Source organism: Athene cunicularia (genome assembly GCF_003259725.1).
Source record: "Athene cunicularia isolate RWA chromosome 1 unlocalized genomic scaffold, athCun1 chr1_part2, whole genome shotgun sequence".
NCBI classification, from domain to species: domain Eukaryota; kingdom Metazoa; phylum Chordata; class Aves; order Strigiformes; family Strigidae; genus Athene; species Athene cunicularia.
Genome location: NW_020799092.1, coordinates 1,701,494 through 1,726,704, shown reverse-complemented (window position 1 = coordinate 1,726,704; position 25,211 = coordinate 1,701,494). Strand labels below are relative to the sequence as shown.

Below are 25,211 nucleotides of genomic sequence, written 5' to 3'. Positions count from 1 at the left end.
CAGGTTTGGAGCAAGTCGTGGAGGTCCTCTTCCTCCAAAGAAATTTGGTAATCCAGGGGAACGTTTGCGTAAGAGAAAATGGGATTTAAATGAACTGCCCAAGTTTGAAAAGAATTTTTACGTGGAACATCCAGAAGTGGCCAGGCTTACTCCAGTAAGTTTTCATATTCTGTCTGTTCCATTTTGCCTACAACAGAAAATGTCACAAGTGAAAACACTTGTTCTAGGAGGTCTGGGACAGTGTGTAATAGAACTGTTTCTTCATTAAGCTTGTTTGGAATGTCTGTACTCTGCAGGGTACCACAGGTATAATTGCCTTCAGTATTTAACAGAGGTGATACTTCTGCTCTTAGCTGGTTTTATATGAGATACTGTATATTTGGCTGTTTGTAATTCATCATCGTAATGTTTGTATAGTCTAGCTATTGTCAGTGTAGATCAGACAGAGTACTTGAGAGTTGCAGTACTGGGGAGGCCCTGAAAGAACCTAAAATAATGAAGTGAAAGGACCAGAAATACATGAGAAATGTTTGAAAGTTTTATATTTTGTCGTTATTAAGGATGAAAGAGGCCGTGGGAGATTTCTAGTTTAATCTGCTGCTCAGAGCAGGGCTAATTACAAAACTATTAACAGGCTGCTTAGCACCTTGTCCTTTTGAGATTGAATGTCCCCAGGGATGGGGAGAGTTTATATCCTCTCTAGGTGGCTGTCACAGGGCTTAATGTTTCTGAGGGTATTTTTCCCCCCCCTAATAATTATTTGAAACATCTTATTTATAGCGACCCATCAGGTAGCTGGAAGTAGCAGTTAAATTCCCCTCTTAAATTCCTCTTTCCCAAGCTAAACAAATCCAGTGCTCCCAGTCTTCATGCAGCCTGTACTCCAGCCTCTATCTAGCTTTCCCCCCAAAACTGGGCATGCCCTGTTAAAACAGTGTCCTCCTTACATTGGGGGCTCAAAACTGGATGCAGTACTTTGTGTTTACTCTGTGGATACAGTAGTCTACCCTTCCCACCCAACTTGAGTGTAGTCTTTTTTTCCCTTTTTAATGTTTTCTTATATTTAGAAATAAGAGATTTCATTCTTAGCATGAGGAAACAAACAAACAAAATGTTCTTATCTAATTACATAGATTTACAACCATTTGTGAAATATTCATGAGATATTTATATGGCATAAAGAAATTGAAAGAGGCACTGGCTTTTTAAAGATACAGCAACTTGAACTGCTGAGCCACAGTTAGTGTTAGCTGCTTTAGCTGTCTTTGCCTTTGCTAACTAAAAGGATTTTCATGTTTATCTTACAAGGTGTTTTCTTTTTTTACCTTTTCATTCAAGCTCAAGAGATTCTCACAAATAGTAAATTTGTTGCTTTGGATTGTGTATTTGGTATTGATGTGTATCTTTCTGTTGCTTTTCAATGAGCATGAAAATAAGGTCATGAGTTGTGGAAGCATGTTGCAAAGTGCAGTTGGACTTGTAAAATAACCTAGACAAAGATTAAACACTTTCTAATCCTAAAATTATGCTTATGTAGATACACATTTCAGAAATATTTTAAGACATTCCGTTATTAAAAAGAATTATGAGATCTTAAGATATCATTATGATGCCTGGGCTTCTTTCATAAAGAAAAGAAGTGCTGGTTCCGAAAAGAATCCAGGCAACGTTGCTGACTTGACAGTTGTCCAGCAAGAGCTCTGTGTTTAGCCACCTCTGGAATGTGTTAATTAAAGGAGGGAGACTGCCCTGCCCTCTGCTTGTTCCTAGTATATTAGGGCCTGTTTATTTTACTCAGTTCTTAGCACTGGCACATAAAACATGTTTCTTATCTGATCCTTTGTTTCTAATCACTTCTGAAGCCGTTGGTCATTCCTGGCCTCTGGAAAAAGGGTATAGTTCTTAAATATTATATTAATACACTTTTCATTAATAAAGCCTGGTTGGAAGGAGAGACATTAGTCCTTCTAGACTACGTAGGGAGCTCATATGTCTGAATACTGGAGAAGCTATGTGATAGCTCAGTCTTAAAATAAAATCTTGAGGAAAGCGGTCCTTTTTATATCTCTGCTTCAATTCAGTTATCTAACAAAGTTGTTATATAGAGGTGTGAAGTGAGTTAATAGCTAGAAACATGCACTTTAAGTGCTAGCTGACATTCAGCATTTGTCTTTGCTTTTTTTGTGTGTGTGTGTGTGTGTGTGTGAATAGTATGAAGTTGAAGAATTGCGAAGAAAGAAAGAGATAACAATTCGAGGAATGGAGGGCTGCCCCAAGCCTGTGTTTGCCTTCCACCAGTGTAGTTTTCCCCGTAAGTATTTTGCTGTTCGTTAAGATAATGAGGATTACTCAAAAGCAGTAACTGTTTAGGCATGTTCTGGAGCCTCAGTTATCCTTTAAGAAATTTTCTCTTAAATTCTTAGAATATGTGATGGATGCCTTGATGGACCAGAACTTCACAGAACCCACTCCAATTCAGTGCCAAGGTTTTCCACTAGCCCTCAGTGGTCGTGATATGGTGGGCATTGCACAGACTGGCTCTGGGAAGACACTAGCAGTATGTATTCTTCCCTTTTATTTATTTGTTTAGTTTTCCTAGTCCCTTTGCAGAAATTACTCTCAGCTGCTTGCTAGTAGTTTTTGGCTTGTCAGTACCACAAGCATAAAGTGCGATGATTACATGTGCTTTATTGCATCATGGGTGAGAAGTTTCAGCTAAACTAGCCTGTCTTATTCACAGGCATGTATTTTGTGTGTGTCTTTTTGTTTGCTTAGTCACTTCTCTTTGGTCTATGCTTACACTGTGGTTTAAAAAACAGTCTGTGCTCTTCAGCATATTTGTTTTAATAACTATGCAAGTTAAAAAGTGGTTGAGTCTTCAAGGTGTATGTTAGTTTTATCTGCAGTGGTTAAGAAGGAATTTTATCCTTTGTGAAAATCATTGAGTAGGGCCAGAATTGCTCAATTCTACTAATTTAGACTCAAAATTTAAATTTCAGTGAGCCTTTCAGAGGTGCTGAGCAACTCTATTTTGTGCTAATGTCAAAGCAAATATGGTTGGTCAGCAGCTCTGAAAATCTTCTATTTTGTTGGGTAAGTGCAAGTATCTGTTTTTGCAGAATCCTGATCTTTATATAGCCAAGGTTTCTTGCTGTCAGGTGTTGGCTTCTTGAAGGTTGTTTGGCTAAATGGGCTCTTGCCATGAATCCATTTGTTGTGGCAGGAGGTCATTGGCCTTGAATATTGAATTCCTGTGTCTTGACTTAAAGTTCTTCTTTTTTAGTACTTGTTGCCTGCAATTGTTCACATCAACCACCAACCATATTTGGAGAGAGGGGATGGCCCAATTGTAAGTGCTGGTTGATTCTCTTCCTTTTTGTGTGTAAGTCATGGCATCATTAATGAGATGTGTACTTTATTTAATTGGTATATCAGAATAGTAAGTACAGAAATGTTTACTATCACAACATGAACATCCCACACAGTTGAAATTCTGTGCAATTGCTGACGTAGTCTAAAGATACTTAAATGTTTTAGCTAATAAAGAGCAGATGGCCCAACTTTGCTTATGGTATCTGTGTGGAGCCCTAAAGTTAGGGATGTGTATGCAGCTTGGCTATCCTGAATTGATTCCTTCTGCAGTGTCTGGTTCTAGCACCTACTAGAGAGTTGGCCCAGCAAGTACAGCAGGTGGCTGATGATTATGGCAAATGTTCAAGACTGAAGAGTACCTGCATATATGGAGGAGCACCCAAAGGTCCTCAGATCAGAGATCTAGAAAGAGGTAACTTTAAAACGGGTGTTAGCAGTTTCTGGAGGAGGTGGTATTGTAAAGTGTCTGTCAGAATAAAGTGATCTGCTTAAAACCTGTTTGGAAAGGGGGTGTGCGTGAATGAGGGGCTATTTCTTTCTCCAGTTACAGTGATAGTTCATGAGGTAGTTCTCTTTGTTGTGTAGCAGCTTACTTGGATATTAGATTTCTTTTCTATTTTCTGTTCGAACTTCCCACTTGTGAAGGTCATCAGGATGTAGGAAGGGGAAACTTAACAGAGAACAGGTTATTTTGAGGGAATGCGGTAGCAGCAAGTTTAAGGAATGATTTTTCTTAAGCCAAATTTCAAATTTTCTGCCTAAGCTTGTTCAGATAATCATACTTCATTTCTGAATGTACAGAAACTTTTCTAGACAGGTTTGGGTTTATTATTATTCTTAAGAACTAAGCTCTATTTCCATTCACGTACCCCATAACGTTCTGTGACTGCCTTTCTGTAAATAGCAAGGAGGTGGAGTTGGGAAGGATGAGGAACCACAGTTCTGCAGCAGCCACTGTAACAGAGGTAGCTCAAGTGACCTAACCTTCATTACAAGGGCTAGTTAGATACTACTTCAAATGCAGGAATTTGCTGCTGGCTTTCATCTTCACTAAATGAAAAAAAAGTAATAGAACTGTGAAAAGATGTAAGAAGTATTATCAAGGTAAGATTATATATACAGATCTACTCAAGAAGTCAGAAAATTTTACTTACCACTGCAGTTTGCAGAGTCATTATTGAAAACTGCAGTATTGGGATAAAAGCATGGATGGTAGGAGGCTGTAGGATAGCTTTGTTCAAGAAAATGGTAGTGCATTCCAATTCAAAAGTAGCATCTTCAGTGGGAGAGTCAAAGGTTACATGAGACCTTGGGAGGATCAGCTTAGCTTGGTGGGTTTTTGCACACCTTTCTGGAGTGCTGTAGAATAGGTGTTCTGCTTATGAAGAAAACCCATTGGTTGGAGAATGTGGGCAGGTTCAGTGCTTTCAGTCCTTTTAGGTGTTAACTAGCTTTGGATGATTGCTTAGTGTTTTCTGCAGCAAAGATTGTTGAATAGATAAGAGTCCAGAAAACATTTTTTTTTTCCTCTCAGTTGTGATCTTTGGGGTATTTAGTGTATTTACTTTGGAGGAATACAACATTAACAGAGATTGCATTTATTCAGTCTCCCTGGCAGACCAATGGCTACATTAGAAATGTAATTCCTGCATGAGCTTTATAGAAATTAGAAGTATGCCCAGCTTTGTCAGCTCTGTGGAGTCCAGGTTGACATACATAAGAAGATCTGGGTTGCCACAAAATACTGTGCATCTCTAAGTGCAGTAGAAAGCCGTTGGGTTTTTGCTCTTTTTTACCCCCTGCTTCCCTAAACTTACCTGCTGTGGACATTTCAATGACACTGAAGGACTCACCTGTAAGATTTGGGAATCAGTGGAAACCAGTCCCCCCTTTTAAGTAGTGTATGAATTGCCATACCTGATACTAGTTTATGAATATTTGAATTCCATTTTTGTGCTAACAAATACAGGCAGGATTGCTGTCTGTCACTAGTGGTGCATAATTACTCAGTATTAAAGCTGATGCTTTGGCTTTATATATTAAAAAAAAGGTGGAAGTAATTTGACTTGTACAAGAAGAGGAGCATTTCATGTTTGATTAACATGGGTAGTTGGAGTTTACTCTTATTTTTCTAGAGCTCTCTAGACCGCATAATTCTGGATGAAGGTGGGTCAGGCTTTAGTAGAAGCTTGTTTTGCTTCTGATTTTTGGACAGTTCTTCACTAGTGTTTTCTGGCCATAAGCTTTTAACTTCTGTATTTCATTTATTATTCTAATGGCACTGTAACAGTAATTTCAGAATGGAAAAAAAATACTAAAAGAATCTAGGGCTTCTACTGAAATGACTCAATCTTGGGTACGAATGAGGGTGGTGCTTTTTTTTTTAAAAACAATCTTGCTCTGGAAGGTGATTCATTCTGACTAAAAATACCAATTGACATTCAAATGAAGAGCCTTACTCTTTTTTTCCTTATTCTGTTTTGAAGGTGTGGAGATCTGCATTGCTACACCAGGTCGTTTGATTGACTTCCTTGAGGCAGGAAAGACCAACCTTCGTCGGTGTACTTACCTAGTTCTGGATGAAGCAGACAGGATGCTAGACATGGGATTTGAACCCCAAATTCGTAAAATTGTTGACCAGATAAGGGTGCGTGAACCTTGTAAAAGGACAGCCTCCTTTGGTTTCCCATTTGAAGCCCAGTACCTTAAATAAATCTGTTTTCCCTTTTTCTTAGCCTGACAGACAGACTCTGATGTGGAGTGCCACCTGGCCAAAAGAAGTGCGCCAGCTTGCTGAGGACTTCCTGCAGGACTATGTTCAGATCAATGTGGGAAACTTGGAGCTGAGTGCCAACCACAATATCCTGCAGATAGTGGATGTATGCATGGAAAGCGAGAAAGACCATAAGTAAGTTGGTTTTCCTGCCATCTCACTTTTTCGGTTGTGCTTAAAAATCTGCATTGTGTTGTAAGTCAAATATGAATTCTGAATAGTGAAGTGACTTGTATTATTTAACCTTTTAGTGTTAACAAAATAAGTCCTGTAATTAACTCCTCTATTGTGTATGTTTTAACCATACTGATGTGGAACAGACCTAAATTCTCTGTGATACTGACATTACATGGATGCATGTTGTATATTTTCTCAATGTAAGTTGAGAGAGTGCTCCTGTATTCTTGTATATGTGGATATGCATCTTAGCTCTCATGTCTGTTTTTAGACTGATACAACTGATGGAAGAAATCATGGCAGAGAAGGAAAACAAGACTATCATCTTTGTGGAGACAAAGAGGCGATGTGATGATCTCACTCGCAGGATGCGCAGAGATGGGTGATTAGCTTCCCCTTGTTTCTAATGGGAAACAGAAATTGTAAACAAAAGCAGTAAGGTTTAAATGCTCATGATGTTATTGTCAGCAATGACTTGTCCATTCTTTTCTTGGCTGAATTCAGTCTTTCCCAGAAGATTCCACTCCACCAAAGCATTAGTGCAAGAGAGTCTATTTGTAAGATGTGCAGCTTTTAGTGTATCAGAATATTGATATGCCAGTTGGGACTGTATCAGTATAGCAAATGTGATTTGGCTTAGATTTGGTTATGTAGGTAGCAAATTTAATATGCAAGAAACAAACTAGTATATATGCTAGGTAGATGCAGTACAGAGGAGGACAAGGAATAAAAAATATTTCTCAAGTTTTTTATTTTTTGCCTTTTAACCAAAATGCCAATAAAGCTTCCTGTAGCCTTCAAGGTATGTACTTTCTGTCTATACTAACGTGCATCTCTGTTTGGCAGTTGGCCAGCTATGTGTATCCATGGAGACAAGAGTCAGCCAGAAAGAGATTGGGTGCTTAATGGTGAGTCCATCACTGAGAGGAGAATTAACTTGGGCTACTGTACATAATTTACTGATACATGCTTTTCTCCAGCCTCCTTTTTTTTTTTTTTTTTTTTTTTTTTTGTCTCTATGCCCAATAGATACATTTCAAAAGAACTTCCTTTGCCTTCGTACTGTTAATTTCAGTACTTGTATTAGCCTTTTTTTTTTTTCTTTTTGACAAAAACACAATGGGGAAAATTGCTTAACCCCGAGAGCTGAATTTTGAAAAACAGTTGACACAATATATCCCGGCTTGCTGGGGTTTCTGAAATTGACCCAATTTACCTAGATTCTGAAAAATGAGTGTTTAGTGTAAATCAAGTTCAGGTAACTATTTTTTTAAAAAAATCTTACTTCATAGCATGCTTTGTTTTACAGAGTTTCGTTCTGGAAAGGCTCCTATCCTCATTGCTACCGACGTTGCATCTCGTGGGCTAGGTTTGTACACATAGACCACTCTTGCCTACTGCTGCATATTTTTCTTCTTTGGACTGAAATATGTTTTCTTTTAAAAAAAAAAAAATTTCAAAGCGTGATTTTCCCCCACATGTGAAATACGTTTTTTAACATTAATCTTTTTTTTTTCTTTCATATTCAAAGTCTCTTCCTGCTCCTAATGAACAGGCTTTGGTCTGCAGCAAGGCCTAGGCATGACCAATCGATCGCCAAGAGGGAGAAGAGACGTCCAATTATGCAACCCAACCCTTCCACTACACTCACTTCTTCCCCAAATCCAGCTTTTGTTGCTGGATGATAGGGATGGATTGCTCTCAGTTCAGAGCGTGTCAGATAAAGTTCAAGTAGGAAGTTGTGGGAGAGCATTTCAACAGCAAATAGCTAATATTCTCCCTGTATGACACACCACAGATTTGAACATACCAACCCCAGTGTACACGCATGTTTACCCCACAGATGTGTTCACATCTGAGAAAGCACTACTCCAGATCTTTGGTCTTGACATGTAGCCTTCCCTCCTCTGTGTTCCTTCTAGGCAGGACCACTGAGATTATATATGGCCTTTAACACCATGTTACACAAATGTGTAATTGAATCAAAATTGCACAGCTCTGTTCTGGTGGTATGAAAATGATCTGTCTGGATGCATCACTTGTGCCCCCTTTTGTAATAAGCATATTTGCATTGTGAAACACTGTGTGCTAAGCACAGTCCTAGTGTGCCCACTCTAGAAGAGGAGGATGGCTTGTGAAGTGCTCTGAGTTCAGCAACAGACACTGAATACTCTACCCTCCCTGAGTTTCGTAGAAGATAAACTACTTGGGGGTCGATATCTCACTGTAGTAGATTTTAGACAAAACTACTGCAAATTGGTGCAGATAAGCTCAGAGAAGTCTCTAGTTTGTTAAAAATCTCAGTTACCTGAGCTCTTTTTTTTTTCATGTGCTGGAAGGGTGGCTGTGCTGTGCATCATATGGTCACTTTAATACAGGCAGACCATTACTAGACTTTGTTCACACAACCTTCACCCCTCCTTCCCCTCCCCCCTCAAAAAATGTCCAACACTTCCTGAGAGAGGTGTTTATGTGGACTTCAGTCTCTGCCCTCTAGGGTCATGTCTGGACCTGTGCAGTTAGAACTTGGGCCTGTTGGGAGAAGGGACTGAGGCCTGAAACCAGTTTGTATGAAAGAGCTGCTTTCTGTAGCAGCATTTTTTAAACAGGCTTGCTGTGTGCTGGTAGCTTCTTTGTGCATCTTGCCTAGACATTTAAAACAGCCTCACCCCCCGCAAAAAAAAAACCCACTGCCCCCAAAACTACTCAATTGGATAACACTTCAGAAAACAGTGTCCCCACTTCCCATCCTCCACCTCACCTGAGCTAAGGGGGAAAGGTACCAGAGTCTGTTTCTTGTTACTGAACAACATCTCTACTTGTTTTGGGGCCCTGAGTTTGCTGCTTCTTAAAATAAGTCACTTAACTGGCAAACTTCTGGACGACTTCCTCCAAGATCCTGGAAAGTGAAGGCTTCTACCTAAATAACATAAAACAGGGGCGCGCGCCTTTTGGCTGAGTCACCAGGGCTTTCCCTCTTCCTAATGGAACATTGGTTTCAAAAAAGCTTCTTCCAGGTAAGTTCTGAGTCCCATAATGACTTCTTTGTGATAATTCCCTGGAGTGAGGTCCTCTCTCTGCACTGATTTTTTTTTTTTTAAACTTTATTTTTGTTCAGTCTATTAAACTAAAAACATTGAATTTGTTTTGTTTTGTTTCTTTAACAGAAGCTTTGATATCAGCTGCAGATCATTCTCAGTGCAGGGGTGGGGGCACATCTACATTGATGGTCTAAACAGCTCTCTGGACTAGCGTGTTTGCTAGTTTATCTCTCTCCTGATTAATAATTGGAGACTGTCTGTGCCATAGGATATTCCAGTGGTCTGACAAAGGGAATGTTTTTCCCAGGTAGCTGTCAAAAATTTTGACAGTTTCAATTCCTGCTACATTATCTTCTGAAAGCGCAGGAAGATTGCGAGCGTGTGCAAATGCTTTGGAGCATGCTAGACTGGAGAAGCCGAGTCTTGCACTTGCTCTGGTCTTTTCTTCAGCGAGCTGCGTGCTCTACCAGGACCACTTTCTAGTCTGGAAAACACCTTTGCATTTTCCTGCTTTCCCATTCTTCCTGCTCCTCCCCAGTCAAGTCAGTTCCGTCTGCATTGGTAGCTACAATTCCCTGTGCTTTCTGCCGGGAAAGCACGTCCTTGTATCCTCTGTGGTAATTCAAGTCACTTTGCTACTGATGAATGTGTGAAGTGGGACTGGCTGAGGATCATGTAGCCTGCAGCTTGTCAGACTAGTTACTCTCTGGCTGTGAAGATGCAATCTGTCATATGTACTCCTCTCTTTACTTCACTTTCCCTTTTTAAAAAAACTGTTGCATCAAGGACCCTAGCTGGAGACTCGCGCAGCCCCCTGTGAAACCTGCCTTCTCACTCCCTTTTTTTGGTGTGATTCAGGACTTTGGAGTCAGCAAAGACTGAGGAGCCCCCTCTTTGCTGTAATAAGAAACAGACATAAAGTCCCCCTCTTGTCACTACAACCCTCTTGTTTTTATTTTTCCTACAACCCCTTTGAAATTGATGCAGTCTGGGCAATAGATGCAGTCTGACCCTTTGGATGTAATTTTTGTATCTTCATTTTTTTGACAATTGCCCCTAAGAACCCCAAATAGGGGACAAAAAGCGTTGGAGGACCTGAAACTTACCTGAACCCAGGTTCTCCGGCGCTTCACAACCAAATGGGGCTACAGAGAAGCGTCTAAGCCAGTTCACAGAGCGAGCGTGTGTGGGGACTTCTCGCTGCCATGGACCCTTGATGCATGCTCCCCGCGCTCCAGTGGTCCCGTGTCAGAGGGCGGAGTTTTCGAAAGGAGGCCGCCAAAAATAAAAGGCAAAGAGACGGGATCGGCTGCAGCGGTTTCCCACAGGAGGAGGGAGTGTGCATCGGTCTGGTAACAAAACAGAGAATGTTTCTCTCTTTAAAACAAACAAACAAACGAAATCAAAAAATCTGTGTTTTATCTTGGATATTTTCAGAATATTCTTCTTAAAATGCAGATTTTTTTTATGAGCTGTTAGGGCAATAGTACGCCTTTTAAAAATACTGTATACTGTAGTAAATAGGTGCTTTTAATACTTGAGGTGCTTTCACTGAAGTGTTACACTAACATTTACTTTGTTTCTGTCCCATAAGTTTACAAAGCCTGTCTTCCCATAAGGCATTGCAGTTCTGATCTAAATTTTAATAATATTTCACATTCAAAGCAATTTTGATCATTTAATTTCCTGCTTCCATCTGACACTGTAGGAAGTAGGGAATCACTAATAGAATTCAGGATTGTCCAGATTAGGAAAGCTTGCCAGAACTGGATGGAACAGCATGGTGAAATGTTAGTGCAATGCATTCTGGTGATAACTACAAAGCTGAGTTAAGATGTGCTAGGTCTGAATAATTTTTAAGGAGTTGGCTGAATAATACTAATGTAATTGGAGTGTCCTAAGTTTTAGGCTAGGGAAAGTAGTTCACTGTATTTTATTAGGACTATAAAAGTAAATATTTTTAAGATTGTCTTATATTTCATGTTACTGATTGAAAGGTAAGTGATCTCATTACCGTTATTATTTGTTAGACTTCTCCCAACAGAGTAAAAGCTTTACCATGGCTGTTCTGCCCTTCCTCCACCCCAGTTTGCTCTGTCTTATAGTGGCATTTTCACTTTCCAGATTGTGGTTTGGTTTTTTGTTTGTTTGTTTTTTTAAAAAGTTCAAAATTAAATTAGCTTGTTCACAAACATCAGTGTCTTTGACACAGGAAGACAGTGAAGTGCATTCCGGGGAGGATGAATTTGAGTTCAGGGCAAAACTGCTTTAAAATTACCACTGTTTTTCAGGACGCTGATTTTTGTTCCTGATGATCTTACATTTGAGTCTTCTACTCTTTTGGGATGAGTCTGTCTTGTATTTATTCCATGCAGTTACTAACTTTGTATTTTTTTTTCTTATTACTGTCACCTGCATTCGTGCTCCCCACCTTTCGTTGGCACGTCCTCTCCTCTTCTCCCCTTTCCTCAACCCTACCCCTTCACTGTGCTTCGCACCTGGGCACTTCACAAGACGTGGAAGATGTTAAATTTGTGATAAACTACGACTATCCGAACAGCTCTGAAGATTATGTGCACCGTATTGGCCGTACTGCACGTAGTACCAACAAAGGTACTGCCTACACCTTCTTCACACCAGGAAACCTGAAACAAGCCAGGGAGCTTATCAAAGTGTTGGAAGAAGCCAATCAAGCCATCAATCCAAAACTGATGCAGCTTGTGGATCACAGAGGAGGAGGAGGAGGTGGTGGAGGTAAAGGCATATGGGAAAAGGGCTACACAGGGAATAAGTTCCCCATTTTGAGGGAGGGAAGATCAAAAGAGGGTAGGGAAGTAGTAAATACAAGTCTAAGGTAACAGATTAGTAATAAAGGTGTTTTTCACCTGAGGTCTCAACCTCGGGTCTTACGTAGGTGGAGTATTTCTGTCCAACAGAGAGGTAGTTTGCTGTTTTACCTTTGCTGTAGATATTTTTTTTCTCCTGGTAAGGTCCTCACAGAGCTAATTTTACTTGAATTAATTAATCCCTTGCAGCTTCTACTTAAGCAAAGACAACAGGATGTGTGTGCATGCATGTGCAAAATTGAAATCAGTAAAGGGGTACACTGACTTTACCTTCAGGGACTGAAACTATTTTTCCTCCCATTCCCTGAAGGAAGAATAAGTTTCCTTATATTTCCAAGCTAGTCCTGAATTTCTTCTGTTTCTTTGTCTTCAAGCACATGCATTAGAACCCTTTTTGATCTTCGTATTTATACCTTCCAAAAAATGAAGAGATTTATGTGCAACTGTGCAGGGAACTTTCAGTCAAAAGAACTTGCTCCTTGTGTGCAAAATTGTGGATGTAGAAGGGGGATAAAGGGTGGTGTAATTGGACCAGAGTTCGTTGTTTAAGACTTGTTCATGGTACTAAATCTTAATATATTCATCGCCAGGAGGTCGTTCTCGTTACCGAACGAGCAGTTCAGTAAACAACCCTAACCTGATGTACCAGGAAGAGTGTGACAGGAGGCTCCGGGGAGTGAAAGAGGGCCGGAGAGACTCAGGTGGCTTCAGAGACCGTGAGCGTGGTGACAGTTATGCCAACGGAGCCAACAAGACCTATGGCAGTGCCTACGGGAGCCCAAATTCTGCTTTTGGGGCAGCACAGAGCCAGTATGGTTACACTCAAGGGAGCTATGGAGCAGCTGCCTATGGCACGAGTGGCTATGGCACTGCAGAGTACAGTGCTAGTGGCTATGGTGCCAGCACCACAGCTGCCACCGCTGGGAGAACCTCACAGAGCACTACCCAACAGCAGTATGCAGGGATGGTGGGGCGCTCGGGCCAGCAGCCACAGCCGCTCATGTCACAACAGTTTCCGCAGCCCCCTGCCACTAATGTGATGGGCTATATGGGACAGACTGCCACCTACCAGTACCCGCCCCCTCCCCCCTCACGCAAATGAGACCACTCACCTGATGGTGACCAGTGTAGACCTCTTGCATTTAAAGGAACCTTTTCTTTCTCTTCTTTCCCATTGTGATGTCTCTCATGCGGGTTAGATTTAGAATTCACACTCAGATCCCTTGAGCCCATCAAAAATGGCCCCCAGTCCACATTACTGACCCTGTCCTCTTTTTTTTCTTTTTCTTTTCTTTTTTTTTTAAGAGATATATATAGTTGACTGGAAAATTTATTATTTTTTGTCTTGCATGTTGAGGAAATTGGAAATTTTATTTTCTCTAAAAGAAATGGGTATAAGGCAGATAGGTCCCAGCTTGATCATCTTGGTGTCTAAGGTTTGTGTGAAAACTTACTTTTGAGGGGAGGAAATTTCTATTCTGTAACATGTTAACTTAATTTCAGGAAGTATCAAGAGAGGTGGGGAAACTGGGGAGCCAAAAAGCACTTAATTTAAAATAAATGCAAGGGAGCAATGCTCACTTCTCCTAATCTTAATTTTTATTTTTTTTTAAATAGCTCACTATTATTGCTTGTAGTCTATCACAGGTGACTTTCTGTAGGAAAACTCTATTCATTTGTCTGAGCTGGGCGGTGTTCAGATTAACGCCCCAGGTACATCGTTGGTGTTTACTGCAGCTCTGGAGGCAGCGGTCCCATCTTCTGTTACTCATAACACCCTGCAGTAGGGAAGTTGAGATTACAACCCCAGTGTCAGAGACCAAACCTATATTGGATTTAATAACCTGAAAACCAGATAGTTGCTGTAGGTACTGCTGCTATAATTAGCCCAGTGAATTCTTTGTCTAAAATTGTTAAAACTGCAGTATCACAAATATGAAGGCTGGTTATCCTTAGATTAGTTTCTGCTCTCAAATTACTGTTGGGTTTATTGAGAGAAGTCTTATTTGAGAGCCCAGAAACTGAACAACTGAGATGATGAACAGTGTGTCTTGTTTGTCCTTCATGAACAAACTACATTTTGCCACGGGGAATGTTCTGAATGCCGCTATGCTGAATAAAATGTGACAGGAGTTTTCCACACTTAAATTGAAGATGTTTGAATAAGGTGGGCTGGGCGAAGGGCGAGGAGAGGAGGAGGAGGAGATTGCCTGGAATCTCCTTTTCATGAGGTAAGCGGTGAGCTGGTTAGTGCATCTTGATTCTGAAGCTTTATTTCTTTGTACCTTGCTCTGACTATTGCTTTTTCTGGCTTTTGAGTGCATTTCCCTGCTCCATTGGTCCCTTTGAGCTGAGCTCTCGCAGGTAGGTAGCATTTTAGAAAATGGTAGAGAAGAGTGAAATTTTAGTAAATACGTAAATAAAACTTGTTTATTTTACAGGCTAAGGTGGGTGTGAGGGGTTTTCCCCTTTAGTAAAGCATGTTGTTATTTCTAATACCAGACGGTTCAGAGACAGTAGATAATAGCAGGAGTTGGCTGCTCTTGATCTGATAATATGACAGAAGAATGGATACATCTCCTGGTTTGATAGGCATAATCTTTGCATTATGAAAGTGCAGGGTTTGGGCGTTTTTTTTCAGTTGGCATTCTTGCATGTGGATGAACAAGGCAGCCCACTACTTCTGTAATAATGTGGAACTTCTTACAGCCCAGGAAAAGAGTTTGCTTATGAAGAAGTTATTTCTTTTTAAATTTAATTTCTTCCCAGAGCAAAATTTTGGGGGATGAATGCAAATTTTTTTGTGTGCAGTACACAGGTAGGTTGCTGACATGGGGAACGGGGAGAGATCTTCCAGAACCTTGGTTCCCTTGGCCCATCTTCTAATTCCAGTGTTTGGGTGGGAAGTTCCTTTGCTTGTGTTAAGTGAAAGCCAGAAACGTCATTTTTCCAGGCACTGACTGACTGATTTGTCTTTGGCCTCTGTCACAAGCAAGTGTAGAGCTTCTTTAGCTTCTTTTTTTTTTTTTTTTTTTTTTTTTTTTTTTTTTTTTTCCCCTCTAATTTGTGAGTTCAATGCAGAAATGTGTTTGAGGGGTATAGGAGTAGGACATCTCACTGACTGGCTTTAAAAGGGTCTCTGGACTGCTAAAGCTGCCTTTAGTCTGCTATAGCTTTCATTTCTTTATGGGGGTAGACTTGTGCACATGTAAACATCTATGCCAAGTCTTGCAGTGCTTTATTGCCATAGAGGTCAGCTGAAGTCCAGGGTCTCAGTTCAGAGTGTTAACCAGACTGTTGAATGCATAAATGCACCATGGCGTGTGCTGCCCTGTCCCACCTGGTGCTTGCTGCTCTGTTCCATATACCAGCTGGAGGGCCCTTATTGATAAAGCATTAGCATCTAGTATTGTTTGCATTGTTTTCAATCTGTAAAAGTTTGTGGGAGTGTCAAATGAGTTGGGTGTCTCCTCCCCTCCCACTTCCTGAAGCAATTTACTGTTTGAACTTCTCTGAACGATGGAAGGGTTAGTGGCTTTGTGTAGGATCAGCATCTTATTCCATACACCTGCTGGTCTCTGAACACATTCCTGTTGTATTAATGAAGACTTGAATTGAGAGATTCATAGATCTGTGGTGTTCAGACACAAGATACTAAGAGCAATGTTACTATTCTTAGTTTGTAAATTGTCCTTTTGATACCATCTTGTTTTCTTTTGTAGGTATAAATAAAAACACTGTTGTCAATAAATTGTGAACTTGTCTTTATTTTTGGACTGTAAAGCCGTCTTTGCCCCTGTTCTTCCCAGTTCTTAAAGTCGAATTCAAGGAGTTGGAAACTCTTGTTGGCAGCCCACTGAATTTTAATTGAAAGGGTCCCTGTTTGTAAAATACAAGGAAAAACTTTCACTGAATGAGTGCGTGGGGAGAATGTTTAAATACTTGTGGAATTGGATGATTGATGTCATTAGAAGGGAATGTATTTTTCCTGAATGTTACAGGACCTGAACAGAATGAGGATCAGGCAGAGTTAACTTTCAGGAGAGTGTCAGTTCATGCAGAGTTAAATTAACAGTTTGTATCATCTGCTGTGTCAGATGTGGCCATGTGTAAAATGGGTCAGTGGCCTTTGTATATGTTGTATCCAACCATGTTTCCTTTATACTATAGGCTTAAAGGACTGAAGGACTAAAGGTAGTGACATTTCCCTTAGACTCCTTGTGCTGCCTCAGGAATCAAGGTAGGAGGTGTGTTTTGGAGGTAGGTGCTGGGAAGAGCTGGGAGAGAATAATTTGCACTACTTCAGTATTGGCCAGCACTACTTACTAGCACCAAATTCAAGTAAGAAAAAAAAATATATAAAAAAAAGGGAAAGTCTCATATGGATGAAAAGCATATCAGCTTTCCAGGCCTCATCATCTTCCTGCCAATGGAGTGAAACTCAGCTGAGCCATCCATTAGTTGAAAAGGGCCAGGAAAGGAAAGCTGTGATCTTAAGAGCTTCATCTTCAGAATTTCTTGGGTTGTCTGTGGAAATGTCTTCAAACAGGCATGGGAAGACTTAGCTTCTTTCCTTTTAGAACTGTGCAAAGAGAAAAAGAAGGGAATGAAGGTATTTGGGGGAATTCAGCTGGTAGATTGTTTCAACAATTTTTTTTTTTTTACACTTGTTAATTAGAATGCTAGATAGTGGGTTGCCAGGTTTGCAAACAGCAATGAGATAAAGGCTGTCAAACTTTCTCAGGTATCCATGTGCTATTGTAGGCTAGTAGGAATAGAGCTGTGCTGTCTTCAGGTAACACAACTGCTTGTCCTCAGTTATGACAGTGTGCTAACAGCTCCAGGGGATCCTGTTCATTGTGGAATGAGCATCTAGGAGCATTTAGCAAGAAGGGAAAATCCTGAGAATGGAAGAATTTATGATCTTTGATGGGAGACAGCCACTACAAAATTTCTTCAAAGGGGGGGAAAATCCACAACTTATTTACGCTAAAAGGAAAGGGTCTTGTTTCTTCTTCATGGTTACTCTCAAGCATGGACCCTATTAATTACCCCCATTTGTTCTTAATGATGTAGGATGGAGTCTACTGTTCTATCCCCAGTGCTTGCTCCCTTCTTTTAATAAATAATATGGCCTGAATAAAGTCTGTGGTCAGACCTGCCCTGAGTCTGCCCCATCTCACCTGATCTGGAAGCTGGGATGGGAGGCCCCTTGGGAATGCCAGGGGCCCACAGGTTTTGATGGGGTGGATGGACAAGTGGCTGATACCTCAGATGGGGGCAGAGGGACCATACCAGGCTGGAGAAATGGTGTGGTGGGGACCTCATGAAGGTCAGCAAAGGGAAGTGTCACATCCTGCTCCTGAGGTGGAACAACACCATGCACCACGATGTGCTGGGGGCTGCCCAGCTGGAAAGTGGCTTGTCAGAAAAGGCCCTGCATGTGCTGGTGGACGCCAAGTTGAACAGGAGCCACCAATGTGCCCTTATGGCAAGGAATCCAAACAGCCTCCTGACCTGCACTGCTGGCAGGTTGAGGGAGGTGGTCCTTCCTCTGCTTAGCCTTGGTGAGACCACAGCTGGAGCTCTGGGGTCCCAGTACAAGAGACAGGGGCATGCTGGAGCAAGTCCAGAAAGACCAGGAGGGTGGTTAAGGGTCTAGAGCATCTGGTATAAGAATGCAGGCTGAGAGCTGAGACTGCCTCAGTCTGGAGAAAGCTGAGAGGGATCTTACTCCTATGTATAAATGCCTGATGGGAGGAGTAAAGGAGACAGATCCAGACTGCTTGGTGGTGCCCAGTAACGGGGCAAGGGGCAATGGGAAATTCCACTTCAGCAAAGAAAATTTTTTACAGTGAAAATGATCAGACACCAGCACAGGTTGCCCAGAATGGCTGCGGTGCCTCCATCCTGGAGATACTCAGAACTTGTCTGGACAGGACCTTGAACAACCTGCTTTAGGTGACCCTACTGTGAGCAAGGGGTGGATGAAATGGTCACCCTAGTTGCTTCCAACCTCAGCTGTTCTGTGAAATAAAAGCTTTTGGGAGCTGAAAGCTTCCTCGGAGTATCTTTCAGGTCCTTGTGTTAAACAGAAAGGAGCTCATCTAGTTCTGAAAACAAGATAAAGAGAACTTGCATTCTATAAAAATCCCTTTGCAATGCTCTGAAGTCTTATTAAATACATTTCTTTATATAACACATCTTTGCTTTTTTTTTTGCAGCATCGCTGCCCTTTTGTCTGAGCTCAGTGTTAGAAATGTTTTGAAAAGTTGTTGTTTTGGTTTTTTTTTGCAAGAGTGTAAGAGAGATGCCACCTGCTATAATATTGCTGGTTTTCATAAATGACTGCAAAGCATTTGCATATCTTCAGACCCCTTTTCTCTCATGATCCAGAACATTGGTTAAAAAAAAAAAAAAAAAAAAAGCAATTCTCTTCCTGCTCTGATGTCCCAGGGACAAATGTTTTTTCTTCTGCCTCCTGTGTCATCTAAATTTTTCAGCTCTATCACTAGTGATGTGAGACTGAAAGCCAGCGGTTGTTTTTTTTCCCCCTTTTGTTCCACTATCCACAACTACAAAGAGTGTGGATTTCTCACAAAAATACAGGACACGGGATATATGAATTGAGTGAAGCTAAAATGGGAATTAGTTTAAAAAAAAAAAAAAAAAGGAATTGACGTAGAACACCTTGATCTGAGTTTTACAAAATACTCTTCTGGCTACAAAAATGTTTTAATGACAGAAGGAAGTCTTAATCTGCCAAGGCCAGACACCTGCTCTCTATCAGCAGGTATATTGCATGAAGCTACCAAATATCCATTCCTCAAAACATCAAACGTGGGCCGTCACTACTGCTTTTGGCAGACTAGTTCAGGAATGTGAAGGAAGAAAATACTTGTTCACCCAGCTTAGACTTTATCAAATTCCATCCTCCTCAACAGTAAAGTGTTTTAAAGCGTACTTCAGCTGCAGCAAACCATAGCACGTTCTACTGGATTTTATGCCCTTGATGCACTTGTTAGCTCTGGTATGTAGCCATTTACCAAAGCATGGCACTGAAGTGGAAGGGGCATCTGTTTTTGGGAAACAGAAAGGGCTGCTTGTCCATGCAGATGCCTGTCTTCCTACAGAATCAGTTCTTGAGAATGTTACATCTTTTCCGTCAAAAGAAAAAGTAGGCTTAATAATATCTCCATATGTCTGCACTTGCTTTCTCAGGTACATTGTCTGCCTACAGCTATTTTTTTTTTCTGCCTCAAAAGTTTTTTCTGTGTGATTCATAATCTTTCAAAATGTACGTAGAATTGAATATACTCCAATTATTACTTTCCAAGGTGGAGTTAAACCAGGCTTTGCTCTGGTTTAATTTATACTTTGTTTCATATGCAGGTCTAGAGCCTTGTGAGCAGAGATGCCCAACTTGCATTCAGAAGATACATTTTTTAAACTGGATTTTAGGTGGACAATATGCATTACAAATACAGCAAAGAATAAACGCACATAAGGATTAACGTGTGGCAAGCTGCAGCTCCACTGTACATTGCAGTGAACACTTCAGTTGTATACCAACCTATTTACCTACCTTTGGTAACATAGAGATAGAAGAAGTCACAGTAGAAGATGGTTTGTACTACCCCAGAAACTACAGCGATCTGGTCATAGAAATTCTCTGTGTAGTAGCGCCAGACCCAGTTGGCAATGTAGAGAGCACGGTAGAGGCCCAGGAAGAAAAGGTAGTGCGTTGTGATGGTCTCTGCTTCTCCTGTCTTGCTGATCATGAAGAGCTGAGGAAGGATAGCCACGGACTCCAGGTAGATGGAGAAGGTCCAGAGTATCTGTGAGATGCAAAATGAAGGCAGTGGAGAGTCTTGGTACTGGTTAATATACAGAATCAGAATCACAGAATCATCTAGGTTGAAAAAGACCTTGAAGGTCATCCAGTCCAACCATTAACCTCACACTGACAGCTCCCAGCTACACCTTATCCCTCAGCACTATGTCAACCCGACTCTTAAACACCTCCAGGGATGGGGACTCCACCACCTCCCTGGGCAGCCCATTCCAACGCCCAACAACCCCTTCTGTAAAGAAATGCTTCCTAATGTCCAGTCTAAACCTTCCCTGGTGCAACTTCAGGACATTCCCTCTTGTCCTATTGCTTGTTACTTGGTTAAAGAGACTCATCCCCAGCTCTCTGCAACCTCCTTTCAGGTAGCTGTAGAGGGCGATGAGGTCTCCCCTCAGCCTCCTCTTCTCCAGACTAAACACCCCCAGTTCCCTCAGCCGCTCCCCGTACGACCTGTGCTCCAGACCCTGCCCCAGCTCCGTTGCCCTTCTCTGGCCACGCTTGAGTCATTCAATGTCCTTTTTGTAGTGAGGGGCCCAAAACTGAACACAGGAATTGAGGTGTGGCCTCACCAGTGCCGAGTACAGGGGTAAGATCCCTTCCCTGTCCCTGCTGGCCACGCTATTGCTGACACAAGCCAGGATGCCATTGGCCTTCTTGGCCACCTGGGCACACTGCTGGCTCCTGTTCAGCTGGCTGTCAATCACCCCCCAGGTCCCTCTCTGACTGGCAGCTCTCCAGCCACTCCTCCCCAGGCCTGTAGCGCTGCTGGGGGTTGTTGTGGCCCAAGTGCAGCCCCTGACATTTGGCTTTATTGAAACTCTGCAGTTGGCCTCAGCCCATGGCTCCAGCCTGTCCAGGTCTCTCTGCAGAGCCTCCCTACCCTCGAGGGGATCAACACTCCCACCCAACTTGGTGTCATCTGCAAACTCACTGAGGGTGCACTCGATCCCCTCGTCTAGATCATCAATAAAGGTGTTAAACAGGAGTGGCCCCAAAACCGAGCCCTGGGGGACTCCACTCGTGACTGGCCGCCAACTGGATTTAACTCTTAGCACGTTAAGACCCAAAGCTTTTCACTTGGCAGAGAACAATGTGTGAGTGGGCTGAGTAGTGCTGCTGGAGTTTGGGAAAATGAGCCTGCAGTGCCGGGACTGAGACGAGACAGCGCTGAGCTGTTCTGTAGATGGTACAGTCTTCAAGGCCTGCCAACCTTGCCTTTCTTGCCTGCTTTTGCTGTTAAAAATTTCAACTATTCAATGTGCTGCTCACTCTGCTGCCTGGTGTCAGGCTGCTACTTCCCCTCCCCTTCCCTGCTTCAGGTTTCCCTTACCTCCAAGGGGGTGAAGCTGTGGTTCTCCAGAAATGACAGGCCTGTGACAGGGACTAGTAGGAACTCAAGGCGAAAGGAGTCATTCTCACTGTCAAACGTTTTCCGGAATTTCACGTAGATCATGTACACGGTGATGTAGGCACATATCAAAAAAATTACCTGGGGAAGGGAAGGGAGACAGCAAAACCTTACCTGCCATTACACCTTCTGGGTTGAAGAGAGGACGGCTTTGATGAAGTCAAAATCTCTTAATGTGGTTCTGGTGGGGCCGTAACAGGGCGAGACAGTGGTGAATGCTTTTTCTGTGCTGGCTTGTGGATTGTCTTCTGCTGGAGATAGTCCAGCAGTCAACTAAAGATTGCCCTACCATGAGGATTACACTTGTTTAAGCCCTCTAAGGCTCTGTATGAAGAAGTTGGCTTGGTGGCAGCCATCTGTTAATATTCCTGCTGTGCAAGGACACCCAGGCCTGATTTGTGTCATCTCATTCTGGTTTTGTTGGTACTAAATGTGGCGGACTCTGCTCACTCACTGGTTTTTGTTGTCAATGGAGTGCCAGTGACACCAAAGGAAGTATCTTTATCCACCCTTCCTGGCTGAAAAACTGACTTAGTGACTGTGTACTGTCACATCCCTGAGAAACCATAGTGAGCTGAGGGGAGCCTCTGCTTCTGCACTGCCCTCTCCTTACCTTCATCACAGTGTTGTAGACAGAGATGAAGGTCGTGAACAGGTCCAGATAGCGGGTTGTGAAGACGAGGGTGAAAAGAATCTGACTCTTCCCAGAGATACCTGCACGGCAGGGAGAAAAAAGGAGGTAATGCAGATGGAAGGAAGGATGGTGGTTTCCCTTTGTGCCTTATTTGGAAGTGGTGTATATACGTGTGTTGCTTTGTGAGCCGTGTCTGGCATGTAGATGCTATGGTAGCTCTAGACCTATCCCAGGACTGGCTGGAGTCTCTCAGGAAACAGGGCAGGCTCCTGCTGACACCTTTGAGCCCTGCCTTGGGTCGTAGGGACCAGCACTTGGTGGGCATGCTCACTGCTTTGGCCAATTGAGTCCTTACTGTCATCAAAATGCCTAATGATCTTCCCTCCCTTGCCCCCTGTGCCTGCCCACCTCCCCAGGGGTGTGTGACATGACATCTACCACATGAGGGAAGAGCTGCAGGATCTGGGACCAGCCCAGGGATGCTGATGAAGCTTAGTCACCACTGGCAGGGAGATGCAGTCAGACCCACCCATTTCTCTACCTGTGATAATGGCTGTGGTGCTGCAGCCCAGCCCAAAGTCTCTTGGAGTTGAAACTATGAACTCTGAAAAAATCCTCCTGCAGGAAGCTGCTTTCCTGATTTCCTCGCCCAGGGACAGGACAGCCTTTGGTACCTGCCCACCCACTGGAAGGACCCCCGACCTAAAGCAGGTCTCCCTCCAGGTTGTTGGTATTGGTGCCACCACAACTTCTTGTACTCATTTTCCACCTCCCTCTGGCCTTGCTGCCCTGTCCTTCGCTTCACCACCCCAAGACCAACACCTGCCCGAGGCTGTGCACCTTGCCACATCACATCCTTCCAAAACAGCCCTCTCCTCCTGTCAGGGGGACCTCCCAGAGAAAAAGGAGCATGGCTTCCCTCGAAGAGCCCACTGGGGAGGGCTGCCAGCTTGTGTGGGCTATTTCTAGTCTTTTCAGCACCCATTTTGCTTGCGCCCTGACCTCCAGGAAGGGCCCCCCTCCTTCCCAGGGGTGTGGGAGCACTCACCGGCGCAGGACTTGGACTTCAGGATCTTCAGCAGGAGAATAATGATGGCCAGTAAGTGGGAGACGTCCCCCAGGATGCGGAAGACGTTCATGGTGCCAGGGGGGTCTCCTCTAGGGTGAAGGGAGCAGGGCGCTTTCTGTGGGCAGGGAGGGCGAGGGCAAGGAGCTTTTCTTCCCTAAGCCTCAACCCAGCAAATGCTCTCCTGTGGCTCAACTTTACTTTTCGCCTGAGTATGGAGCCCTCTCTTCTGGCAGAGAGAAGTTCAGGCTCCCCTCTCCCCTGGCTGTGAGTGCCTTTCCGCTGCCAGGCACTCAAGCTGGATGTCTTCCTTGCTTACTTTTCCCCCAAGGGGGATTTTCTCTCCCTGCCCCAGGGCCTTCCTCTCCCTGCTCCGGGCGAAAGTTGGGGTTTGTCCTCTGGAGAGCCCCAGGCTGAGCCCCGCTGAGCAGCCCTGAAGCCAGTGCTGGGTGATGGTGACGTGGCTCCTGGCTGGCTGGGGAGGAGAGAGAGGAGGAGGCAGAGGCGGGAATAACAGTGCTATTTTTCCCTTTTTCTTTTTTTCCCTTCCTCTTTTTTCTTCCCCAACTTGTCTCAAGTTACATGCGGAAGTGTCGTTAAAGGGCAAAAGGCAAAGGGAAAGGGATCCTCATCCTCTGGCCTTGGGAATGCACTTTTCTGCAAGGGCCAGGCTTTCCATTCCCCACGGGTGCTTTAACCTCTTGTCTTGCTCCCAGCCAGCAACCTTCTGCCCCCTGCCCTTCCGAGCCCCCTGCTGCCTCCAGCACCTTCTCCCCAGTGCTCCACCTTGTCTCCTGGAGCAAAGAAGGAGGAAGAGATCTGAATTATCGGACCATTGTGGCTGTATGTCATACCCCACTTCCACAGTGGGTCATGCACAGCCATTCCCCAGCAGCCCTGCCACCAGGCACCTCTGCCTTCAGGTGTCCTGTCTGGAGTGTTGCAGATCCCAGAGCCCAGCCCCGGAGGAAAGAAAAGATCCTCCCAAGGGCTGGTTTGAAACAAACTTTGCTGAAAATAATAATCCTGGATTCCTGCAAGTGGATTGCAAACAATGTAATACACGTGTTGAGTGAAAGAAGCACATAGGTGCTACTGGTTTTATAGATTTAACAGAAAGCAGCTTAGTAGTGATGGTTATAAAGTTTTAATATATTCAGAAACATCCCTGGGTATTATCCTGCCCAGTTGGGATAAACCTTGTCCTTGCAACAGTGGTTATTCAGGGAGGTCTCATGTCAGTGGCAGGGGGACCTCTGCATCGGGACAGGGACATGAGATATTCATTATCTAATCACTAATATAAAGTTGCTTTAATACAACCAAATAGATGTTTGAATTTGTCACGTCATGCCCCAGCAAATCACATCTGGCTGTGGGTCTAATTTAGTTACTTGAGGGTTGCATGACCCCGCCTGCTCTTGCCCCAGGGCCAGCTGTGGCTGCTGCCCTGTCCCCAGTGGTCACATGAGGCCATATCCTCTGTGTCTCCCTGTGTCCTTAGGGCTCACTTGGAGTAAAACCCTTAATGATTAAAGTGTAAAAATATTATTCCTGGTGCTTACTGAGAGGACTAACAAGTCTATTAGCATCACCGGATTCCTTTCTGAATACATTTGCATATATTTCCTCCCTGCCCATTAGGCTGGCTGCTGTGTTCTCCCTCTCTGCCACTTCAGCACCTGCCACACCGGGCTTTTCCAGCCGCGTTCCCAGGCTGGGCTGAAAACCACCCGCTTGGCCCAGTGAAACCAGGAAGGGCCCTGCCTGCCTTTGGCCAGGGCACCGAGGCAGAGATTGGTGTGGTGGGAGAAGAGCAGGTTAGACCAAAGGAAAGCTTTAGCAAAGGAGCGACAGGGTAGGGACTGTCTGAAATCAGGTTTCCAGCTGCTGGAGTAGAGCTGCCTGGGGTTTCAGCAGGGCTCCACAAGGCTGTGTGGGTGCTGGCCCAGCAGGTCCCTGGTGTTTCAGGTCCTTTCACAGGTGTGCAGAGAGAAGGCTGAGCTCTGGAGCAGAAATGGGAGGTTTTGGTGGAAGATTTA

The 25,211-nt window shown here is 43.4% G+C and overlaps 2 protein-coding genes across 3 annotated transcripts; one reads left to right on the top strand and one right to left on the bottom strand.

Annotated features, from left to right (window-relative positions):
• Positions 1-15,960, top strand: DDX17 (DEAD-box helicase 17). The gene is made up of 12 exons (XM_026868279.1): positions 1-154; positions 2,212-2,311; positions 2,424-2,557; positions 3,284-3,349; positions 3,643-3,784; positions 5,859-6,019; positions 6,108-6,280; positions 6,594-6,704; positions 7,169-7,230; positions 7,632-7,691; positions 11,878-12,117; positions 12,800-15,960. The coding sequence occupies exons 2-12, from the start codon at positions 2,260-2,262 to the stop codon at positions 13,309-13,311; spliced, it is 1,713 nt and encodes a 570-aa protein (XP_026724080.1). The 5' UTR covers positions 1-154; positions 2,212-2,259; the 3' UTR covers positions 13,312-15,960.
• Positions 2,773-23,627, bottom strand: KDELR3 (KDEL endoplasmic reticulum protein retention receptor 3). Of its 2 annotated transcripts, XR_003400391.1 has the most exons (6): positions 23,152-23,627; positions 22,083-22,183; positions 21,392-21,550; positions 19,795-20,047; positions 16,391-16,791; positions 2,773-2,783 (listed from the first exon to the last, which is right to left on the bottom strand). XR_003400391.1 is itself a non-coding variant. In XM_026868283.1 (5 exons), the coding sequence occupies exons 1-5, from the start codon at positions 23,240-23,242 to the stop codon at positions 16,751-16,753; spliced, it is 645 nt and encodes a 214-aa protein (XP_026724084.1). In that variant the 5' UTR covers positions 23,243-23,627; the 3' UTR covers positions 16,292-16,750. The 2 variants fall into 2 exon arrangements, 1 of the variants encoding a protein (XP_026724084.1); XM_026868283.1 differs by lacking the exon at positions 2,773-2,783 and having other exon boundaries at positions 16,292-16,791.
• Between the last annotated feature and the right edge of the window lie 1,584 nt (positions 23,628-25,211).